The 18117-nt window shown below is 45.2% G+C and overlaps 1 protein-coding gene across 1 annotated transcript in view; it reads left to right on the forward strand.

Annotated features, from left to right (window-relative positions):
• The window catches only part of PKD1L1 (polycystin 1 like 1, transient receptor potential channel interacting), a 137655-nt gene that overhangs the window by 16770 nt on the left and 102768 nt on the right, over positions 1-18117 (forward strand). Inside the window, exons 5-10 of the mRNA XM_070511923.1 lie at positions 2980-3068; positions 7070-7190; positions 7766-7974; positions 9882-10246; positions 17554-17562; positions 17680-17777. Of these exons, the coding sequence (XP_070368024.1) occupies positions 2980-3068; positions 7070-7190; positions 7766-7974; positions 9882-10246; positions 17554-17562; positions 17680-17777 (891 nt within the window). The remainder of the gene's footprint in view (positions 1-2979; positions 3069-7069; positions 7191-7765; positions 7975-9881; positions 10247-17553; positions 17563-17679; positions 17778-18117) is intronic.

An 18117-nucleotide genomic window follows, 5' to 3' on the forward strand; every position in this document is an offset into this window, starting at 1 on the left:
TTTCTGAGTTCTGTTTCTGTTGAAAACACAAGCATCCTTATTGTATCCTGAAGGTAAGAAACTCACTAGTTCTGAGCTTGAGCACCAGCTGATGCGGAGCACTGGCTTTCTGTGTATTGATTCAGAAACCAGCACAGATGCGCGTACACTCTGTACAATGGAGGCCCACAGATCCTGAGAGTGACAATGACAAGGGTCTGCCCTCCAGGAGCTCATGGCCTAGGGAGGGAGGAAAGCACAGAGCTCATGGAATGCTGTCCTGTCAGGGCCTCTGCTCTGGGGCTGCACAGTGCCCGGCTGCGTGCCTGAGAGTATGAAGCCTGGCTGGGTGGCATGGAGCACCTTTCCAGGAGCCACTGTGCTGATCCAGGGTTAGGTCACAGAAGAACTCAGAAAAGGCATTATGTGCAAAAAGTAGCATGATGTTTTGGAGGATCTACAAGTAGTAAATAAATGGTGTTAGTGAAATATGTGGTGGGTGAAGGACGGAAGTGAAGTTGAAAGATAGGCGGGGATAGATTAAAAGACTTGTGCTAAATTTACGAGGCTGTAATCTTGCTTAGATGTAATAAGAACTGTATAATTCTCAGAGGGTTTATAAAGATTCCCATAGCCAGTGTTCTTATTTAATATGAAACATGGCTTTTTTCCTGTTCTTTTTCCCTTTTTTTTTTTTTTTTTACTATTTAAACCGTTTTAAAGTGTGCAATTCAGTGGCATTTAGTACATTCACACTGTTGTGCTATCGTTACCACTATCTAGTTCCAGAGCTTTTTTGTCCCCCCAAAAGGAAACACCAATCCCATTCAGCGTGTTTCTTCCAACAGCTAATCTGGCAACAGCTAATCTGCTGTCTCTATGGACTTGCTTACTCTGGATATTTCATGTAAGTAACTAGAGTTGGAAATGAAGTCCTTGGCTTTAAAATTGTATTATTAGAGACTGACTTCAGCTCAAGAGTAGAATTTCTGGAAAGGACTCTGGACTCTGGGAACTGCAGATGGAGCTTTAAGGGGAGGCCCAGGAGCTGGTGGCAGCAGGGATTCCATCGTGGCCAGGACTCCTGGCTCCATCCCCGCTCCCTTTCCCTCTGGCTGCTCACCGGCAGCAGCTCACTGGCCCCTTCCAGGGCTCTCAGGAAGGGAAGCTGCCTCAATCTGGCGTTTAATATCCTCGAGAAAGGGCAGGACCCTCCCCTAGTCATGTGCAGACTGGCAGGTGGCATGGGCTCCCCTGTGCCGCCCACACTGGGGGGCGGGTGGGGGTGCAGAGGGCCAGAGTTCCCGGTATCTGTCAGCTTTCGCCTTGGCCTTCTCTACAGCTTGGTGTGGTTTTCTCTGGGGAGCTGAAACATCTTGTGTCCTGCAGTCACAGTGCGAGAGGCCTGCAGGTAGAGAGCAACGCAGACAGTTCAAGGAGCACTCTCAGAGAGGGGAGCGGCCTTTGGTCCTAGAGAGGGGGAAGGGCTGTTGGTTATTAGGTCCCAACTTATTAATCGACTGAAACTACTTCCCGTGAAAATTATGTCAAGAGGCAAAACGAAGCTTAGGCCCCTAATCTGGGGATGGTGGCTACTTTTTTATACATATCTATAGGGGATCACTGTCTGAGGGCCAGGGCTTTGTGTGTGGGGGACAGTGAGGTGGCAAGTCTGGGAAAGGTCTAAGACACCCCTCCCCCCTCCTCCTGCTCCTCCTTGCTGTTTTAGCCTGGGAATTGTGTTTTTTTCGCAGGAAGCTGCTCAATAAAGCATCATGGCACTGGTCTGCTCCAGGTGCCTGGTGCCTGCCTCTCAACGCCCCTACCCCTACCCAAGCCTTGAACCTGCCCAGGCCAACCCTTGGTTTATCTTTGAGTTCCTTCTGCTCAATCCTGCTTCCAGTCCAGCAGCCTATCCTAGCTTTTGGCTTCTACAGGTGTCCAGAACTGACTCCTCCTCATTGGCTCCGCCACTACCCCCTCATCGTGGCCACCATGTCTGATCCAGTGGCCCTGGTCTGGCTTCCCAGGGCTGCTGTAACAAATCACTACAATCCAGGTGGTTTAATGCCGCAGAAATGTATTCTGTATGATCAGTTTCCCTGGGCCGAAATCAGGATGGGCCGGGTCACCCCCTGGGATGCTCCAGGGGGAAATTTGTGCCTCCCCCAGCTTCCAGTGCCCGCATTCTTTCCCTCATGGCTGCATACCCCAAGGATGAGCCTCTGGGTTTGATTTTCAGCAGTCTCAGCCCTGCGGCTACAGGAGAGAGGATTTCATTGGGGCAGACATAGATCATTTATGCAGCGCCTGAGCTGGGAATCCCATCCCTGAGCTCCCCCTTTCCTTACCTGCTTTGTCCAGTGCTGTTACGGACAACCAGCCAGTCTCACTGTACTCGCTGGTTTGACAGAAGTGTTCTGAGGTGCCTTGCCTCTAGTAAGTATTTGATTAGGGGTATCCAGTGGTGATGTTTTGCACATCTCTATTGCCACATCGCATCATGGACCATCAGTGCTCTCTTACTACCAGAAATAGAGCCATTAGTGTCTTTAACTCCAATCAGATTGGAGAACCAATTCAGAAAAGGCTTCCTTGAGACTCTTGCCTCCCACAATCATTTTTCAATATAGCAGCCAGACTAATGCCTCCAAAACATAGGTCAGATTATGCCACTTTTGTGCTCAAACCTCCATCTCACTCAGAATGAAATTCAGAGTCCCTGTGGTCTGAAGACCCCATCTGACCTCCCTAACTCGCACATCACCTCCCTGCTTTTTTGGCGCCCATGCGTGCAGCTGCAGCCAACAGGCCTCCCTGACATCCCCAAGAACATGAGAAGAGGGGCTTGTCTGCTCTCTTCGCTGCTGGTTCTCTGGAGCCCAGCGCAGAGCCTGGCACGTAGTAGGGGCCAACTGTGATTTTCCGAATGAAATAATGTTACTTTGCCAAATTTTTGAGGTCTTTATAAGCAGTGCTCAAATTTTTTTTCCCCCACAGAGCATTTTGGAAACAACTAGTGAAGCAGTGTTAAGTGTTGTTAATGGGAGAACACAAGCAGCTCTGGATCGGGGTAACCATGCCCACAGGTATGTTAATAAACCACAATTGAGACCCTGCTGTTTTGGACGCGCACATGGGCTTGCAAAGACACCTACCCAGGCCAGGGTGAGTTAGAAAGTGCACCTCAGGGGTGCAGAAGATTAAAAAGAATGTGCAGAATGCTTAACTGTGATGGAAAAATGAATGGTATTTGAAGCTAGTTGATAGAACTATGTCAGGCAATATGACCAACTTAACCCGAAATGTTGGAAGCCATACAAGATGGCGCCATATAACATTTTGTCATCTCACAGTTGTGAAATCTGGGAACATAGTGAGACTTACCAGGGTACAAGTGCTACATACTATAAGAATTGGTTATTTCATGGTGGGAAACCCATAGACTTTAAAACAGTAGCATTAGATGGACCTTGAGCGCGCGATGCTTAGTGAAATAAGCCAGTCACAAAAAGACAAACACCGTGTGATCCCACTCACATGAGGCGCCTGAGTAGTCAAGTCCCCAGGGAGAGAAAGTAGAAAAGTAGATGTCAGAGACTGCGGAGGGTCAGGAGGAGTTGGTGGTTAATGGGGACAGAGTTTCAGATTTGCGAGACAGAAACGTCCTGGGGACGTTTCACAACATGTGAATACACTTAACACTGCTGAAGTGTACACTTCAGAATGATCGAGATGGTAGATTCTATGTTATGTGTTATTATTGGTCACTAGTAATAGTAAATAAGATCCAGTCCCCCTTCAGGGACCCCAAATTTGGGGCAAGAGACAGCTGTCATCCACATGGTGAATGAAGCCGTGCCAGGGCCTCCAAACCGTTGGGGGTCCATTCGGGGGCATTGGGCTGTCGCCGAGGCACGGAGGGCTTGGAATTGGGCCGCAGGGTTAGGTGGGGCTCAGTTAGGTGGAGCAGGGAGGGAGTCATCCCAGCAAACACAAGGACAGCAGGCCTGTGGAAGCCAGTGGCCAGTTGGGGAAAGCGGGTAAATTGCTGTGTGTATCAGCCACCTCCGCTGGGTTGTGCTGCAGGGACAAAGCACTCGGTCCCAGTGGTTTATAACACCAGATAACAAAGGCTTATACAACAGAAGCAGAGGCTCATTTCCACGTCCGTGGGGCCCAGATGCGGCTCTGCGCATGACCACTTCCTTCTGGGACCCAGCTGAAGGAGCGCCCTGGGTGCAGATGCACCCCACCTGTCTTGGGCAGAGAAAAAGCAAGGGCGGCACCTCATGATGGCCCTTGAATCCTTGAATCAGCCTCTCCTAGGAATGCCACGAGTCACTGCAGAGGCTGGGGCCCATGACTCAGTCTACCTGTCGGGTGGGGGAGACTGGACAGGGAGGGAAGCTAGGCAGGAGAGATGGGGCGGGCGTGTTTTCTGGAGCTGGGAGCCGTGCTGCAGTTTCTGCTCTGCACTTGTAGGCATGCAGGCTTCAGAGGTGACAGGGTCAGGTTTATGTTTTGTTCTTGCACAGCAAGCACGGAAGAGGGAGTAAAGCACAAAGCAGAGGCACATGTCCTTCTCTGCTCCCCTAACAGTGCAGAGAGCAGACTGGGGTACCGGGGTGGAGGAGGGGAGCAAATCTAGCAGAACACAAACACGGCAGCACATGTGCTCAGAGACCAAGGCCTGGTCTCACTTGTGACCATGGGAACAAACCCGCTCAGTCACTGCAAGGAAATTCAGGAAAAGAAACATGAATGAGGGCCACCCACTCCGCATACCTGCCCCCATCCCCTGCTCTTCCAGCCTCCTCATCTTTGCTCACAACAATGTTGGGGAGAATGAGACCCCACGAGGTGACCTTGTGGGCCAGTGCCCTGGACATGTGGGCCCAGGGCTGTTGTTTCTGGAGTCTACATGCTAGCGATAGCCTTCCTTTCATGCCTCGGGGGTTTGATAGCTCAGGCCTTTCTGGGTGTCTGTCCTCTTTGCAGCATACATTTCAGGGTGGTGCCTCAGTGTGAAATCCCTGCCCCTCTCTGATCCTACTGGGTAGATTGTGGCGTCCTCTGGGGCCCCAACTGAAAACTCACTCTTTCTCCACCGCTAGGGCAAATCAGTGAAGAATTCCCTGGTTTATTTTTGAGAAATGATTTAGAAACTTAGCCAATGTGTAAGTAAATGTGTTCAGTTAAAGAGAAAAGCCCAACTGGAATTAACATTACTTGTGTACCACCATGCAAAATGTAATTATTTTCTCTCTGCCCTGGCCTGTGAGCGAAATCAGGGCCTGCGAATGAACAAGGTAGATGAGAGCAGGTCTGGGGTTCTGCCCGTGCTGGAGCTCGTCTGCCCCATGGCCCACGCTGCCCCGCTGGTGCCGTCCATCCTTGGTCCTCAGCTGCAGCAAAGCAGAGGTTGTTGAGGGGGCAACCATAGGCTGATGTGCTTGGGTTGAGGGGGGCCTTCCTCCCCGAAAACACGGGAAACTGAGGCTTGAATAAAACCGTTGGAGGAGGTTCTCCTTGTCTGTCCCTGGAAGTTTGCAGTGTAACCCCACCCCCCTCCCGCGCCAGCTCCTTGCTGAGTCCTTTATGTTTTAACCTGGCGGGCACACATGGCCCCTCCCTTTCCTCCTGGAGCTCAGCGAAGACCGTGGGATCCTTTTTGAGAACATTACTGAATTAAGAACTAAAGGAAGATAAAGAAAAAAGCAGGAAGCAAGCAAGTCTGGATGATGAACAGATCCTTAGGAAACATGTCACATTAGGAATGGCTACAGTAACTGAGGCTGTCACTTCTGGGGGACACGGCCGTTGAAAGCAACTGGAGCTGGTTTGGTTGATAGAGTATGGAGATGGGGTGTCCCTGTGCCAAGAGCTCCAGAATGGGGAAGTGAGGCCATGGTGAAGACAGAGCCTGGGGACAGACCCGGGGAGGGCTTGGCCCGGGCAGCTGTCCGGGGACAGTGAGCTCACAGGGCCTGTGGCATTTGTGCTGCATTCTGAAGCTAACCGAGCATTTTCCACATTTAGTATTTCATCCTCTTCACGAGGGCAAGCTTCTTGTCTTCAGAGCTTCCAGCACGTTTCAGACACTGGTAGTAGATGTTAGCTAGGCTGAAATCCAGACAGCAGGCAATAGAACCATCACTGTTATGTGGATGGGGCTCCGAGGCACCAGGCAGCCCACCTGAGGTCTCTGAGCCTCTTCAGGGCCTGCGTCCACCCCCTCTGACTCATGACCACACCCTGAAGGCCAAGTGAGCCTGCCCACGGTTAGAACAGCCTGGGGTGAGATGCTCAGCTTCACCTGCCTCAGTGAGGGGTAGGGAGTGAGGCTGGTCTTGCCAAAGGAGGGACCCTGAGGACACAGCACCTAGAATCGCCACCCGGTCAGGGGGCGACATCTGAGTGCCTTAGGCCTGATGGGCCTTGGCGCATCCCTCGTGTAGGGCCCACCTCGGCTCTTCAGCCTATGACATTGGCTGTCATTCAGGGTCCTATGACAATGGGACACGTAGGGGACCCTCTAAGTGGTCCTCATCCTTGCTGGCTGTGGTCATGCCCATTGCATCCCATTCCCAGCCAGACTTTGAACCTTTAAATGCACCAGACTGGCAAGCAGTTTCCACGACCTGGGAGCAGCTGCCAGGCCTCCCTCTGCAACCCTAGTCACAGATCGATTCTGTCAAAGCCCCCTCTGCCACAGGGAGCACGCATGGCTCAGTGTTCCCTGAGCCCAGGCTGCAGACCCTGGATGGCAGAGCATGTTCAGTGACCTGCTCTTTGGGTGAACACTCTGAAGCAGGGTCCGAGTTGGGCACAGATTTTGCTAAATAGCTTTAAAAATGCCCCACTCCTCAGTGAAACTTCTCACCAAATGCTTGGGCAGCACTTGCTGGTTCAGTTTCTAAGTGCGTCACACCCCTGAGCATCACCCGGCCCATCCATACACAGGCACCTGGCACAGTGCTAGCCTTTCCAGGAAAGCTGGGGTGGAAGTAGTAATCAGATGTGCCAAGTGAGTGAGTGAGGCGCTGCCAGCTTTCCTGCTCTTTTTGCCTTTTCCCTTCATATTCAGAAGCCCCCAGGAAACTTCTGTTAGAATCATGAGCTTCTGGAACAGCAGTGGCTGCAGGCCCCATGGCCGATGGATGTGTGCAGTTGGGAAAGCAAACAGTGCATTCTGTGATCTGCTCCAGGTTGGTGTCTGACCCACGAGGTCGAGTCTCATCAGAGAGCTGCGGGTGGGTGCAGGCGGCCCTCGGGGTTTGTTGGTAACAATATTTTGAACTTCTAGTCCTTTGGATACTGCTCAGGCAGTTTGAAAGCATAACTAAAATTTGTCTCTGCAATAAGGGAAAATATATGTCACATTTTTTCTGTTTGCAAGAGCATCGTCTCTCAGCTGTCCACTTCAATTTGTAGCTGACCCTATAAAATAGGTCGTTTTCTATTAGCTTAGCTGGGGGAGCAGCGTGAACTTCTGATAATAATCTTTCCCTAGAATCCTTGCCAGATAAAACATGCCTTGTAGTTCCAGCTGGCACCAGCTGAGTGCTCTCTTGGCTGATCTGCTGGAAAGTAGGAATTGTCTCCTCCTCAATGTCTTACCAATGCATGGGGCCAGTTTGTAGTAACCCACTCAAATAAGGGAGCCCTCAGCTTCACTGAGGCTCCTTATTAGTTGGTTTTCTGACCTTGGAGAAACACTAGTACTGATGGCAAACTTGGGTGTGTCCTAACCCCTCACTGTCATCAAATTTTTAAATTCCAGTGTACCTGTCCTGCGGCGGGCCCCTGTAGCTTGAAAGTGGAAATTCCTTCCTGTGCCATGGGACCACTGCACTCTGCAGAGGACGTGGCTGCAGAGCTGCTTCCTGGGACTGACGTCACATCGACCACTGTCACGATGGGTGACATCAGAGTGGCTGCATCTGCTCAGATCAGCCCCCAGATTTCACCTTCTCTCACCTTGCCCAGCAGGTAGCGTCAGTGTGGTATGAAGGCCAGTGTCCCCTCCAGACCCAGATCTAGGAGCCCTGCTCAATCAGCTATGAAGATAGTAATATCTTCCTTGTTCTTTTCAGTGGCAGTTGCCTTTGTAGCGAGTGACCATGCAGTTGGCCACTGTTTCCCATTGGAGCCCATGTTACTTGGTTTCTTTTATTTTTCGAATCAGTTGTAGGGGAGGAAGACATTTCCTCTACCCACTGTGGGTTCTTCTGGCCAGAGAACAAATTAAATTCACATGACACAGAATAACAGGAGAAAATTAAATAAGCTTTATAACATGTATACATGGGAGAGGCTCAGGCAAGCTGAGCAACTCGCCAAAATGGCTGAAGCCCCCACTTTAAATATCATCTTCAGCTAACGACAAAGGAGGATGTTGGGGGTGGAGGGGGAGTCGATCATGGGAGATTACCACACAAGTACAGTAAACAAATGCAGATTTAAGTCCTTCCCTTTGGCATTGATTAAGAGTTTCTAGAGATAAGGTCATTCCCCGCTTCTTCCTGGTACAGAGAGGGAGGCACCTTTACAGATGGAGATTTCCTTTACAATGTAAATGTCTCCTAACAAAGGGCAAGCAAGTTTCACTCCTCAGAGCCTCCTTCCAGTCTGCAGTTTATTAAAAGTAACCAGCCCCAAATAATCCTCATGCCAAAGAGACATATCTTGGGGTGGCCAATGCCAGTCCCCCACACAGTCATATATCCAGACTAAAGACTCATGTGTATTTTTTTAGTGAGATATAATCAACATATAACATTGTATTAGTTTTAGATGCACAACGTGATTTGATAAGTCTAGTTAGCATCTGTCACCACACATAGTTATAAATTTTTTCTCTAGTGATGAGAAGTTTTAAGATCTATTCTCTTAGCAGCTTTCGAATATGCAACAGAGCATTAATAACTATAATCACCATGCTGTACATTATATCCCAGGACTCACTTATATTATAACTGGAAGTTTGTCCCCTTTGACCCCCTTCACCCATTTCATCCCTCCTCAACCCCACCTCTGGCAACTACCAATCTATTCTCTGGATCTATGAGCTTGAGTTTTTTTAGATTCTACCTCTAAGTGAGATCATACAGTGTATATGTGTATTTCTAATGGGACATGCACAGCACGTGCAAAGGAGGGACATCCCAGGGAGCATGGAGATTGATCATTAAGATACTTAAATCATTCCCAATTCCATGAAAGTTTTCTCTCTATGTTAAGGTTTTTCTATCCTCTAGTTTATGCTGTTGGCTACCTGACTGTGCCAACACCACAGGCATCACCCTGAACAGATTTTAACAAATATTGGAGGATCACAGAAGTCCTATATTATTGGAAGCTGAAGGTGGAGTCATCTAGACTATTTCTGACTCCTCAACTTATTCACAGCACAAAGAGCTGCACATAGAAATGATGGCACCCAACCCACATAGAGAGTTTTTACAAAAACATCAAAGGTAGTGCCTTTTGGGGGAAATACTTTTCATGTCCATTACTTCAGTGATGAGGGGAAATATTTACATTATTGCTGCGATTAATGCAGCTAGAACAGTGGTTCTCAGATTTTAGTGTCCTGGGAGCTTGCTGGCCCACCCCAGGCTTCTGACTCTGGGCTGGGGTGACTCAGTGGGCTGGGGTGCAGCATGAGAACTAGCATCACTCACAAGTGCCAGGTGATGCTGGCGCTGCTGGCCCTGGGACCCCACTTTGGGAACCAGCAAAAGTAATCTTTGTCATCAGGTTCCACAAACCTTACTTTCAGCTGAATGGCCTCCAGAGTGGCTGCTCTCTCCTGCTACCTGTCCCTCCTGGTGACAGGTTCCAGGGATTTGTCAGACTGTTGTGATGTCTGAAGTGCTCTGCCTCTCTTCCCACAGCTCCGACGGCCTTCCTCCTGGAGCTCACTGCACCCGCAGCCTCTCAGCATCCCAACCTGGTCCCAAGCAGCCCTGTCCCCTCACTCAGTGTCATCCTGAAGTCATCCCAGTGCAAGGTCCTGCTGACCAAGTGGATCCTGTCATCCATCGCTCAACAGAAACTGACACTCAGGCACCTCAGAGTCTGGGGTTCCGGGTTCAAATGGCTTCCAAAGGGGCTCTGTGTCTCGTGGTGGATTTTGGAGACAGTTCTGGGGTTCGAATGAGGATCTGCAATGTGTCTGAGGAAATGGCAGTTACTGCCTACCACCAGTATGGGAAAGGTAGGGTTCATGGTTTCAGTATCAGGAACACGGGAAGGAAATGCTGAATATGGTGAGACCTCAGTGCTGGGAGCCTTCTGCTGCTCTAGACCCATCTGCACCTTCCCTGTTCTGATAACAAAGGCTCGAGGAACTTGCCCTGTGCCTGCTGTTCATGTACTTTCATTTAATCCTCCTGTCAACCCTGGGGGTAGATCAGGGTCTCCATTTAGAGGAGCACACGAAGGCTGGAAGGGGCAAGGGGTTTGTCCTGAGGTCACACAGCTAATGCAGCCTAGTTACTTCCCCTACAGAGAGAAACTTCTAAGCTGCTGTTGTCAATCACTTATATTGTCCTTCAAGTGCAACACACACGGGCACACAACATTGCGCACTAAATCTTTTACGTTAAAATTTTGAATACTTTGCATTTAGACCACAGTGAGGAAAAAAAGTCCTAATACAAACATTTCAGCATTGGAACCATTCTGCTTAGACAACTGCTAAGTCCACAGAGCTGATGGTGTGGAACGTGTGGAGAATTCAGATGCTTTCCTGCCTACCAGCAGAATTTAACTTTTTTCTTTCTTTTTGTTTTTTTGAATCATTCTTTGAACGTGGCACATTCTCAAGGTTCAAATCCCCACATTGTAGAAAGATACTTGGTAAAAGGTCCTCTTCCTGCTAACTGTCCAGGTCTCTCCCCACACGCAGCACTGCTTCTGTTTCTTGTATCTTTAATGTATTTATAAGCGAGTACGAATGTGATCTTTCCCTCTTGGACAGAGATGGAAGTCTCCTGCATACAGATTCCTGCTCCCTGCTCACTTAGATGTGCTTCCACATCCTAGAGGTATTTCCATATCTGCACAGAAGGAGCTTCCCTGTTCTTTTGTGTAGTTGCAGAATATTCCATCAATTTAATGGGCCAAATCTCCTTAACATTTTGTTTTCTTGGCAGATGTTGAGATTTTTTTGAATCTTCCAATGTTACAAACAACATTGTGGTGAATAATCGCATGTATATACCATTTCATAGGAAAGAGGGATTATTGCCTCAGATGCTATGTACGTTTGTAACTTGATAGTCGTTGCTAAGCCGCTCTCAATGAGGATCGTCTAGTTTAGACTCCTGTGAGGAGTGCCAACGTCAATATGAAAGGTGAAAACTTATCTTTCCCCGGTTTTAATTTGCGTCTTCTAGGTTCAACTATGTGAAATTGCCAACATTTGACCATATTTTACCAAGAAAAAGAGCACTTTCGTGGTTCAACCTGATATAGTGTTTGTATGAACGCTTTTAGTAATTACGAAAGTTAGTCCTCCCACTACTATATAGTTGCAAATATTGTATTCTTTTCTCAAGTTGTTGTTTGTGTTTTGGCTTTGCTTCTAGTTTTTTCCTTTTCATGGAAAAATTTTAATTTTTATTAAGTGTACTTTATCAATCCTTTCTTCTATGATTTTTGAGTTTTATGTCATAGGTAGGAAGGCTTTCTTTACTCCGCGTTTATAAAATAATTCTCTTCTCTTTTCTTCTAGTATTTTTATAATTCCGTTTTGGACATTTCAATATTTGATACATTTGTATATTCTAGCATAAAGTCTGAGGTGTAGATTCTATTTATTTTTCTGAGCGTCCACCCATTGCCTCCTGACCCCTCATTGCTTCGGAGGGCGCCCCTGGTATCGCCTAATTTCCTTGAGCTCTCAGGCAATTTTGATCTAAGGTTCTGTTCTGCTCCATCTAGGGTTTCTTCCCCTTTGTTACTCATCTTTTCTAAAATCATCCTGGTTATTTTCATTTCTTCATTTTTCCATGTGGCGTTTAGACTCACACTGACTAGTATAAAAATATCTAATTGGCATTTTAATTTGAATAATGTTAAATTTCTAAATTAATTTATATGGAATATTTATGCTGAAGTGTCTCCCCCTTCATGAAAATGCCCTCTCTTTTCATTTCTTCCTTGTGTCTTTAGAAGCATTTAAAAATTTCTCCATGTGGAATTTATATATTTTCTGTAAGATATTTTATTTTTGTGCTGTTGTGAGATCTTTTCTTTCATTTTATCTTCAAATTGGTTGTCATTGGGGTGTAGAAAAGTTGACGATATTTGCTATTAATTTTTTACCCTCCAATTGTACTGAATTCTCATATTGTTTTAGTCATCGTGAAGTTTATTCTTTAGTGTTTCAGTTACGTAAACATATTTACACATGGTGATTTGTCAGCCTCACACTGCCAATGTTGCAGCTTTAGTGTCTTTCTCTTATTTAATTGCATTGGCTGGTACTTCCAAAACAAGGTTAAATAGGAGAGATGATAGTGGGCATCTTTGTCTTGAGATATTTCTAGTCTTTTCCCATTAACATTGATACAGGATTTGGGGTGGATGTAATTTATCAGATTAAGGAAGATTTCATCTTTCCTCCTTTATTGAGGACTTTTTTAAAAATCAAAAGTTGCTGAATTTGTTAAATCCTTTTCAACATCTGTGGAGCTGATCTTATGATCTTTTTTCCTCTTTAGAGCTACAAATATTAACTAATATCTTAATATTGAATCATCTTTGAAGTCCTAGGAGGGAAATACTCACTTGATTTTGGTGTATTCTTCTATGAATGTGCTACTGAGTTCATTTTTCTAACATTTTACTATGATTCTTCACTGGTAATCATAAACGGGACCGGTCTCAATGTTATTTAGAGATTGTCTTTATTTTTCATTTGTCCTGAAATAGTTTAAATAGCGTTGGAAATAGTTGTTCTATTTTGGAGAATTTGCCTATAACCATCTGAGACTGGTACATTTTTCTTGTTAACTCTATTTCTTCTATGATATCTTCTTCTATTTCTTCTATAGAAATTCATCTGTTGAGATCTTCTGTTTCTCTTGTAGTTAGTTCTTTAAAGTCATAGTTTCTTAGAAAAGTATCCATTTAGTCTAGGTTTTCACATTTATTTGCATGGAAGTGAACAAAACAGGCTCCTATATTTCTTTAAATTAGGTCAGTCTCTATGTTATTTCCTTTCTGTCATTTCTTATTTTCTGTTTTATGTGTTCTCCTCTTCTCTTTTTCTTGATTAAATTGGATAAATTTTCACTAGTTTATTTAAAGAACAAGCTTTTGAATTTTGTTAATTACATTTTTTCCCATAAGTTTATTAATTTCTGCTTTGTTTTTTTAAAAGGAAGATTGACTCCCTGAACTAACACCTGCCTCCAATCTTCCTCTTTTTACTTGAGGAAGATTTGCCCTCAGCTAACATCTGTGCCAGTCTTCCTTTATTTTGTATATGGATCGCTGCCACAGTATGGCTGACCAGTGGTGTAGGTCCATGCCTGGGTTCCAAACTCACAAATCTGGGCTGCCGATGCGGAGCGTGCTGAACCTAACCATTCTGCCATGGGGCAGGCCCCATTAATTTCTGCTTTTATCTTTAAACTGTTTTTGTTCTTGTTTGCCATTTTGAGTTAGATACTTAAGTTATTTACTATTGTTTAAATTTTAAAATTTCTGCATGTCATATGGGCTTTTTTGTGTGCTGGTTTCACTATTACAGTACTATTCTATCATGATAAGCAAATATTTTCTCCACTCTTGTGCCCTCTTTAATTTTTTAAGTTCTGACGTTGTCTTTGTGGCTTAAAATGTGGTCAGTGTTAGAAATGAAAATCATGACAGACAGCGGGTTATAGGAGAGTCCCAGCCCTGTGTCCCTCAACCCCAAGGCTGTTGGCTCCGGGCACCTTCCATCTGCTGAGCCCTGTGCTCACCCTCAGCTCTGATCCTGGGAAGGCATGTGTGAGTGTGTGTGTGTGTGAGAGAGAGAGAGAGGTAATAGAGAGAGACAGAGACAGAGGGAGAGGGAGAGGGGAGGACCTTGCCTAAGGCAGGGTTCAGGGCGATCCTCCCATGAGGCAGCACCCTGCCCTAAGTAGATAACCCTGCCCTCTTTGCCCTTCCTTCGACTGTGCCCCCAGTTTCTTTAATAAGTGTGTGATGAAAGCAGTGTGTTCTGTTCCATTCTCAGGCTCCTGCAGTCTCGGGCACATTCTGCACTCCTCACAGCAGCCTGTTACAGTTTTGGTCATTCTTTCATTTCCCACCTTTTAGAATCACTGTTTTCAGTATTTCTTTCGTCTACGGGGGAGTTGACTTTGCTGTGTGTGATCCATTCTGGTAGTCTTATTTTAATAGGTGAGTTTAGTGAATTTGTCTTGACTGAAATGACAGATATCTGGTCTTAGCTCTGTTATCCTTTACGTTATGGGCTCTGTACACATTTTAAGATATATTTCATTAAATATTTGTCTGAGTTAGTGTTCTGAAATTCGGGAGGCTTGCACCCTTGTTTTAGTTGATGCTTTTATTTATAACTCCATCAAGGTCCTCATCCTTCTGTTTCACAGTATCCATTCTTTACCCACTCCACGCAATGATGAAATTCGTGGGTTCTCTCTTTCTTCCCCTCCCTGCCCCTGACTTCTTCATCACCCAAGTTTAATCATTTAAATCATCTTTATTAGTATTTTCCTTTGTACTCTTAAATATGCTTATACCTTTGTTAATTGTTTTGTTAAGTGTGTGGACAATGCCTTCTACTTTCCAGCATTACATATGAGGCAGTCTGCATTTCCACAACCTCCCACCTCTTGCTGGCTTTCCCTTCCCATTTGGGTTTGTTGTATAATTTCTCCATGGTCAGACACATGATACCTACATTCTTTGTCAACTACTTCCCCACATTTGTTTTAGTTCTATTTCTATAGTTAAATTGATTCAGTTCTCACCCTTAGTCCTTTTGCCATAGTTTTCCCATTTGAAGTTTGCCCACTAGTAGATTTTTTTTTAATATAAAGTCTTTATTTTTTAGAACAGTTTTAGGTTCACAGCAAAATTGAGAGGAAAGCGCACAAATTACCCACATACCCTGCTCCCCACATGCGCAGCCTCCCCCATTGTCAATATCCCCCTCCCCAGGAGAGGATGTCTGTCAACAACTGATGAACCTGCATTGACACGTATCATCCCCCGCAGGCTGTAATTGATGTTAGGGTTCACGCTTGGTGTTTTACATTCTGTGGGTTTGGACAAATACGCATCCATTATTATGGTATCTTACAGAGTGCTTTCACTGTCCTAAAAATGCTCTCTGCTTTGCCTATTTATCCCTCCCCTCTCCTCACAACTCCTGGCAACCACAGATCTTCTTACTATCTTTATAGTTTTGCCTTTTTCAGAATATTGTATCGTTGGAATTTTATGCAGGCTTTTCAGATGGGCTTCTTTCCCTTAGTAATATACATTTAGGCTTCCTCCATGTCTTTTCATGATTTGATAGCTCATTTCTTCTTAACATTGAATAATATTTTGTTGTCTGGATATACAACAGTTTATTTATCCACTCACCTACTGAAGGACATCTCAGTTGCTTCCAAGTTTTGGCAATTATGAATAAAGCGGCTCTAACTATCCATGTGCAGCTTTGTGTGTGGACATACATTTTCAACTCATTTGGGTAAATACTGTGAAGCGTGGTTGCTGGATCATGGAGTATATTTAGTTGTGTAAGAAACCATCCAACTGTCTTCCAAAGCGGCGTACCCTTTTGCATCCCCGCCAGCTGTGAAGGAGTGTTCCTGTTGCTCCACATCCTCACAGAATTTGGTATGGTCAGGATTCAAATTTTGACCATTCTAATAGGTATGTAATGAAATCTCATAGTTGTTCTAATTTGCCTTTCCCTGATGACATGTGATGTAGAGCATCTTTTCATAGCCTAACTTGACATCTGTATATCTTCCTTGGTGAGGTATCTGTTAAGGTCTTTGGTCCATTTTTTAATTGGGTTGTGTGATTTCCTGTTGTTGAGTTTGAAGAGTTCTTTGTATATTTTGGATAAAAGTCCTTTAGCAGTATCAAAATTTTATTATATTTGAATGACAATTTGCTGGCTTTTCAATCCTTGGTCTCACGTTCTTTTCTTGAGGAAGTGTGTTGTTTCTTTGCTCTATTCTGGCATATAGCAGTGGTTGTTCAAGTGTGGTCCTTGGACCGGCATTGTCAGTATCACCTGAGATGTGTGTGAAACACAGATTCTCGGACTCCACCCTACACGTCCTGAAGCAGAAACCCAGGGGGTGGGTCCTAGGAATCTGTGCTTTCAGAAGCTCTCAGTGTAACTCTCCGTGCATCCCCACGCTGTGAGGAGTCTAAGGCCAGCTTCTGTTTTTCCCTTGGTAGATGACTTGATGCCTTTGTCTGGCTCAAAATAATTATTTGTTTATATTTGAAGTCCCATAGCTTTACCAGAACATGTCTCAGTGTTGACCGTTCTGGGTCAGCTTTCTCTGGCACGCAGTATACATTTCCTATGTAGATATGTATTGTTTTCTTTTGTTTCAGAGATGATTTATTTAGTTATATCTTATTACTATAGATATTTTTCTGTTCCAGTATTTGAGCTTTCTTCTTTGGAAGGTTCTGGTCATGCATGTGTTAGATCTTTTGTCTTTTGTAATCCTTTTTGTTCTTTGTTTTTATTTCATCTTGCTTGCACTTCTCATTTTTTCCCTATACCTCTTCTTTTGTGGTCTATAGTTTCTATTTTCCATTATTCTCTGAAATGTTGCCTTCATTTCTTGCATTTCTGCTCTATGGTCTTGCAGCATAGAAGCTACTAATTCCTTAAGTTAAATCCCTTTATCTTCCCATGGGTAATGTTTTGGGATAAATGGATAAATGATCTTAACCTATTATGAATATCTCCTAAATTTCCCATATTGACTCTTATAGTATCTTGTGTATCCTAAATGGTCTTCCTCCCTCTCTCACTCTTTCTTTTCTTTTTTTGTTTTTGTTTTTTAAAGATTGGCACCTGCGCTAACATCTGTTGCCAGTCTCTTTATTTTTCTTCTTCTCCCCAAAGCCCCCCTGGTACCTAGTGGTATATTCTAGTTGTGAGTGCCTCTGGTTGTGCTATATGGGACGCCGCCTCAACATGACCTGATGAGTGGTGCCATGTCCGCCCCCAGGATCTGAACCAGCGAAACCCTGGGCTGCTGAAGCGGAGTGCGCAAACTTAACAACTCGGCCACAGGCCCGGCCCCTCTCTCTCTTTCTTTTTTTCCTTCCTTCTTTCTTTCCTCTTTTCTTTCTTCCTGTTTCCCTCCATCTTTCCCTTCCTTCCTTCATAGTATTGTTCATAATTAAAAGAGTTGCTTTTTTCTCGAACTAGCTGTTTGCAGGTGGCGTGTGTGTATGTGTGTGTAAGCACATGTGTGTGTCAAGGCTGTGTTACAGACTAATTGAGACTTTTGATAAAACAGGGATTTGTGTTTACATAACCTGTCTTTCCTCTAGCTAATGGAGGTAGGCAGTAGGTGGTTTTTCTGCCATGCAGACTCTCCTCCCCTCTTCTCCCACAGAAGCAGAGTGCTTCTCACAAATATGGTTCATCTGTACGATTCTTCCCTCCCCTCCCCTCAGAACCAGACCAAGTCCAGAGAGACTCTTCATCTCAGCCAGCTCAGCTCCACCCCCGCTGTGCCCCAAATGGTGTGCGGCTCACTTTACAGAAGGGCAGTGTGAGTGTGCACATGTGTGTGTGCTTGTGCATGTATGTGTTCTGATATTCACAGCCACTGAGTCCTCTTGCTACTGAGCTCTCACTCCAGGGCTTTCTCTCTTTTCTCCCTCCTGCAGGATTCCTGTTCATCATGCTTGATTTTTGCTGCTTGTAGCAGCTCTTACATCTATTTTGGATTCTGAACATGCTAGTTACCTCCTAGTTTCACTAAAAAAAAAAAAAAAAAAAATTGCATTTTGTTTGCTGTTTTCTGTTTTGCTTCGGGATTAATTCCCAGAAGATGCAGTGGAATGCTGACTATACTTCCACATTCAAATCAAAATGTCCGATTAATTTTA

Source organism: Equus asinus, chromosome 1 (genome assembly GCF_041296235.1).
Source record: "Equus asinus isolate D_3611 breed Donkey chromosome 1, EquAss-T2T_v2, whole genome shotgun sequence".
Taxonomy (NCBI): Eukaryota; Metazoa; Chordata; class Mammalia; order Perissodactyla; family Equidae; genus Equus; species Equus asinus.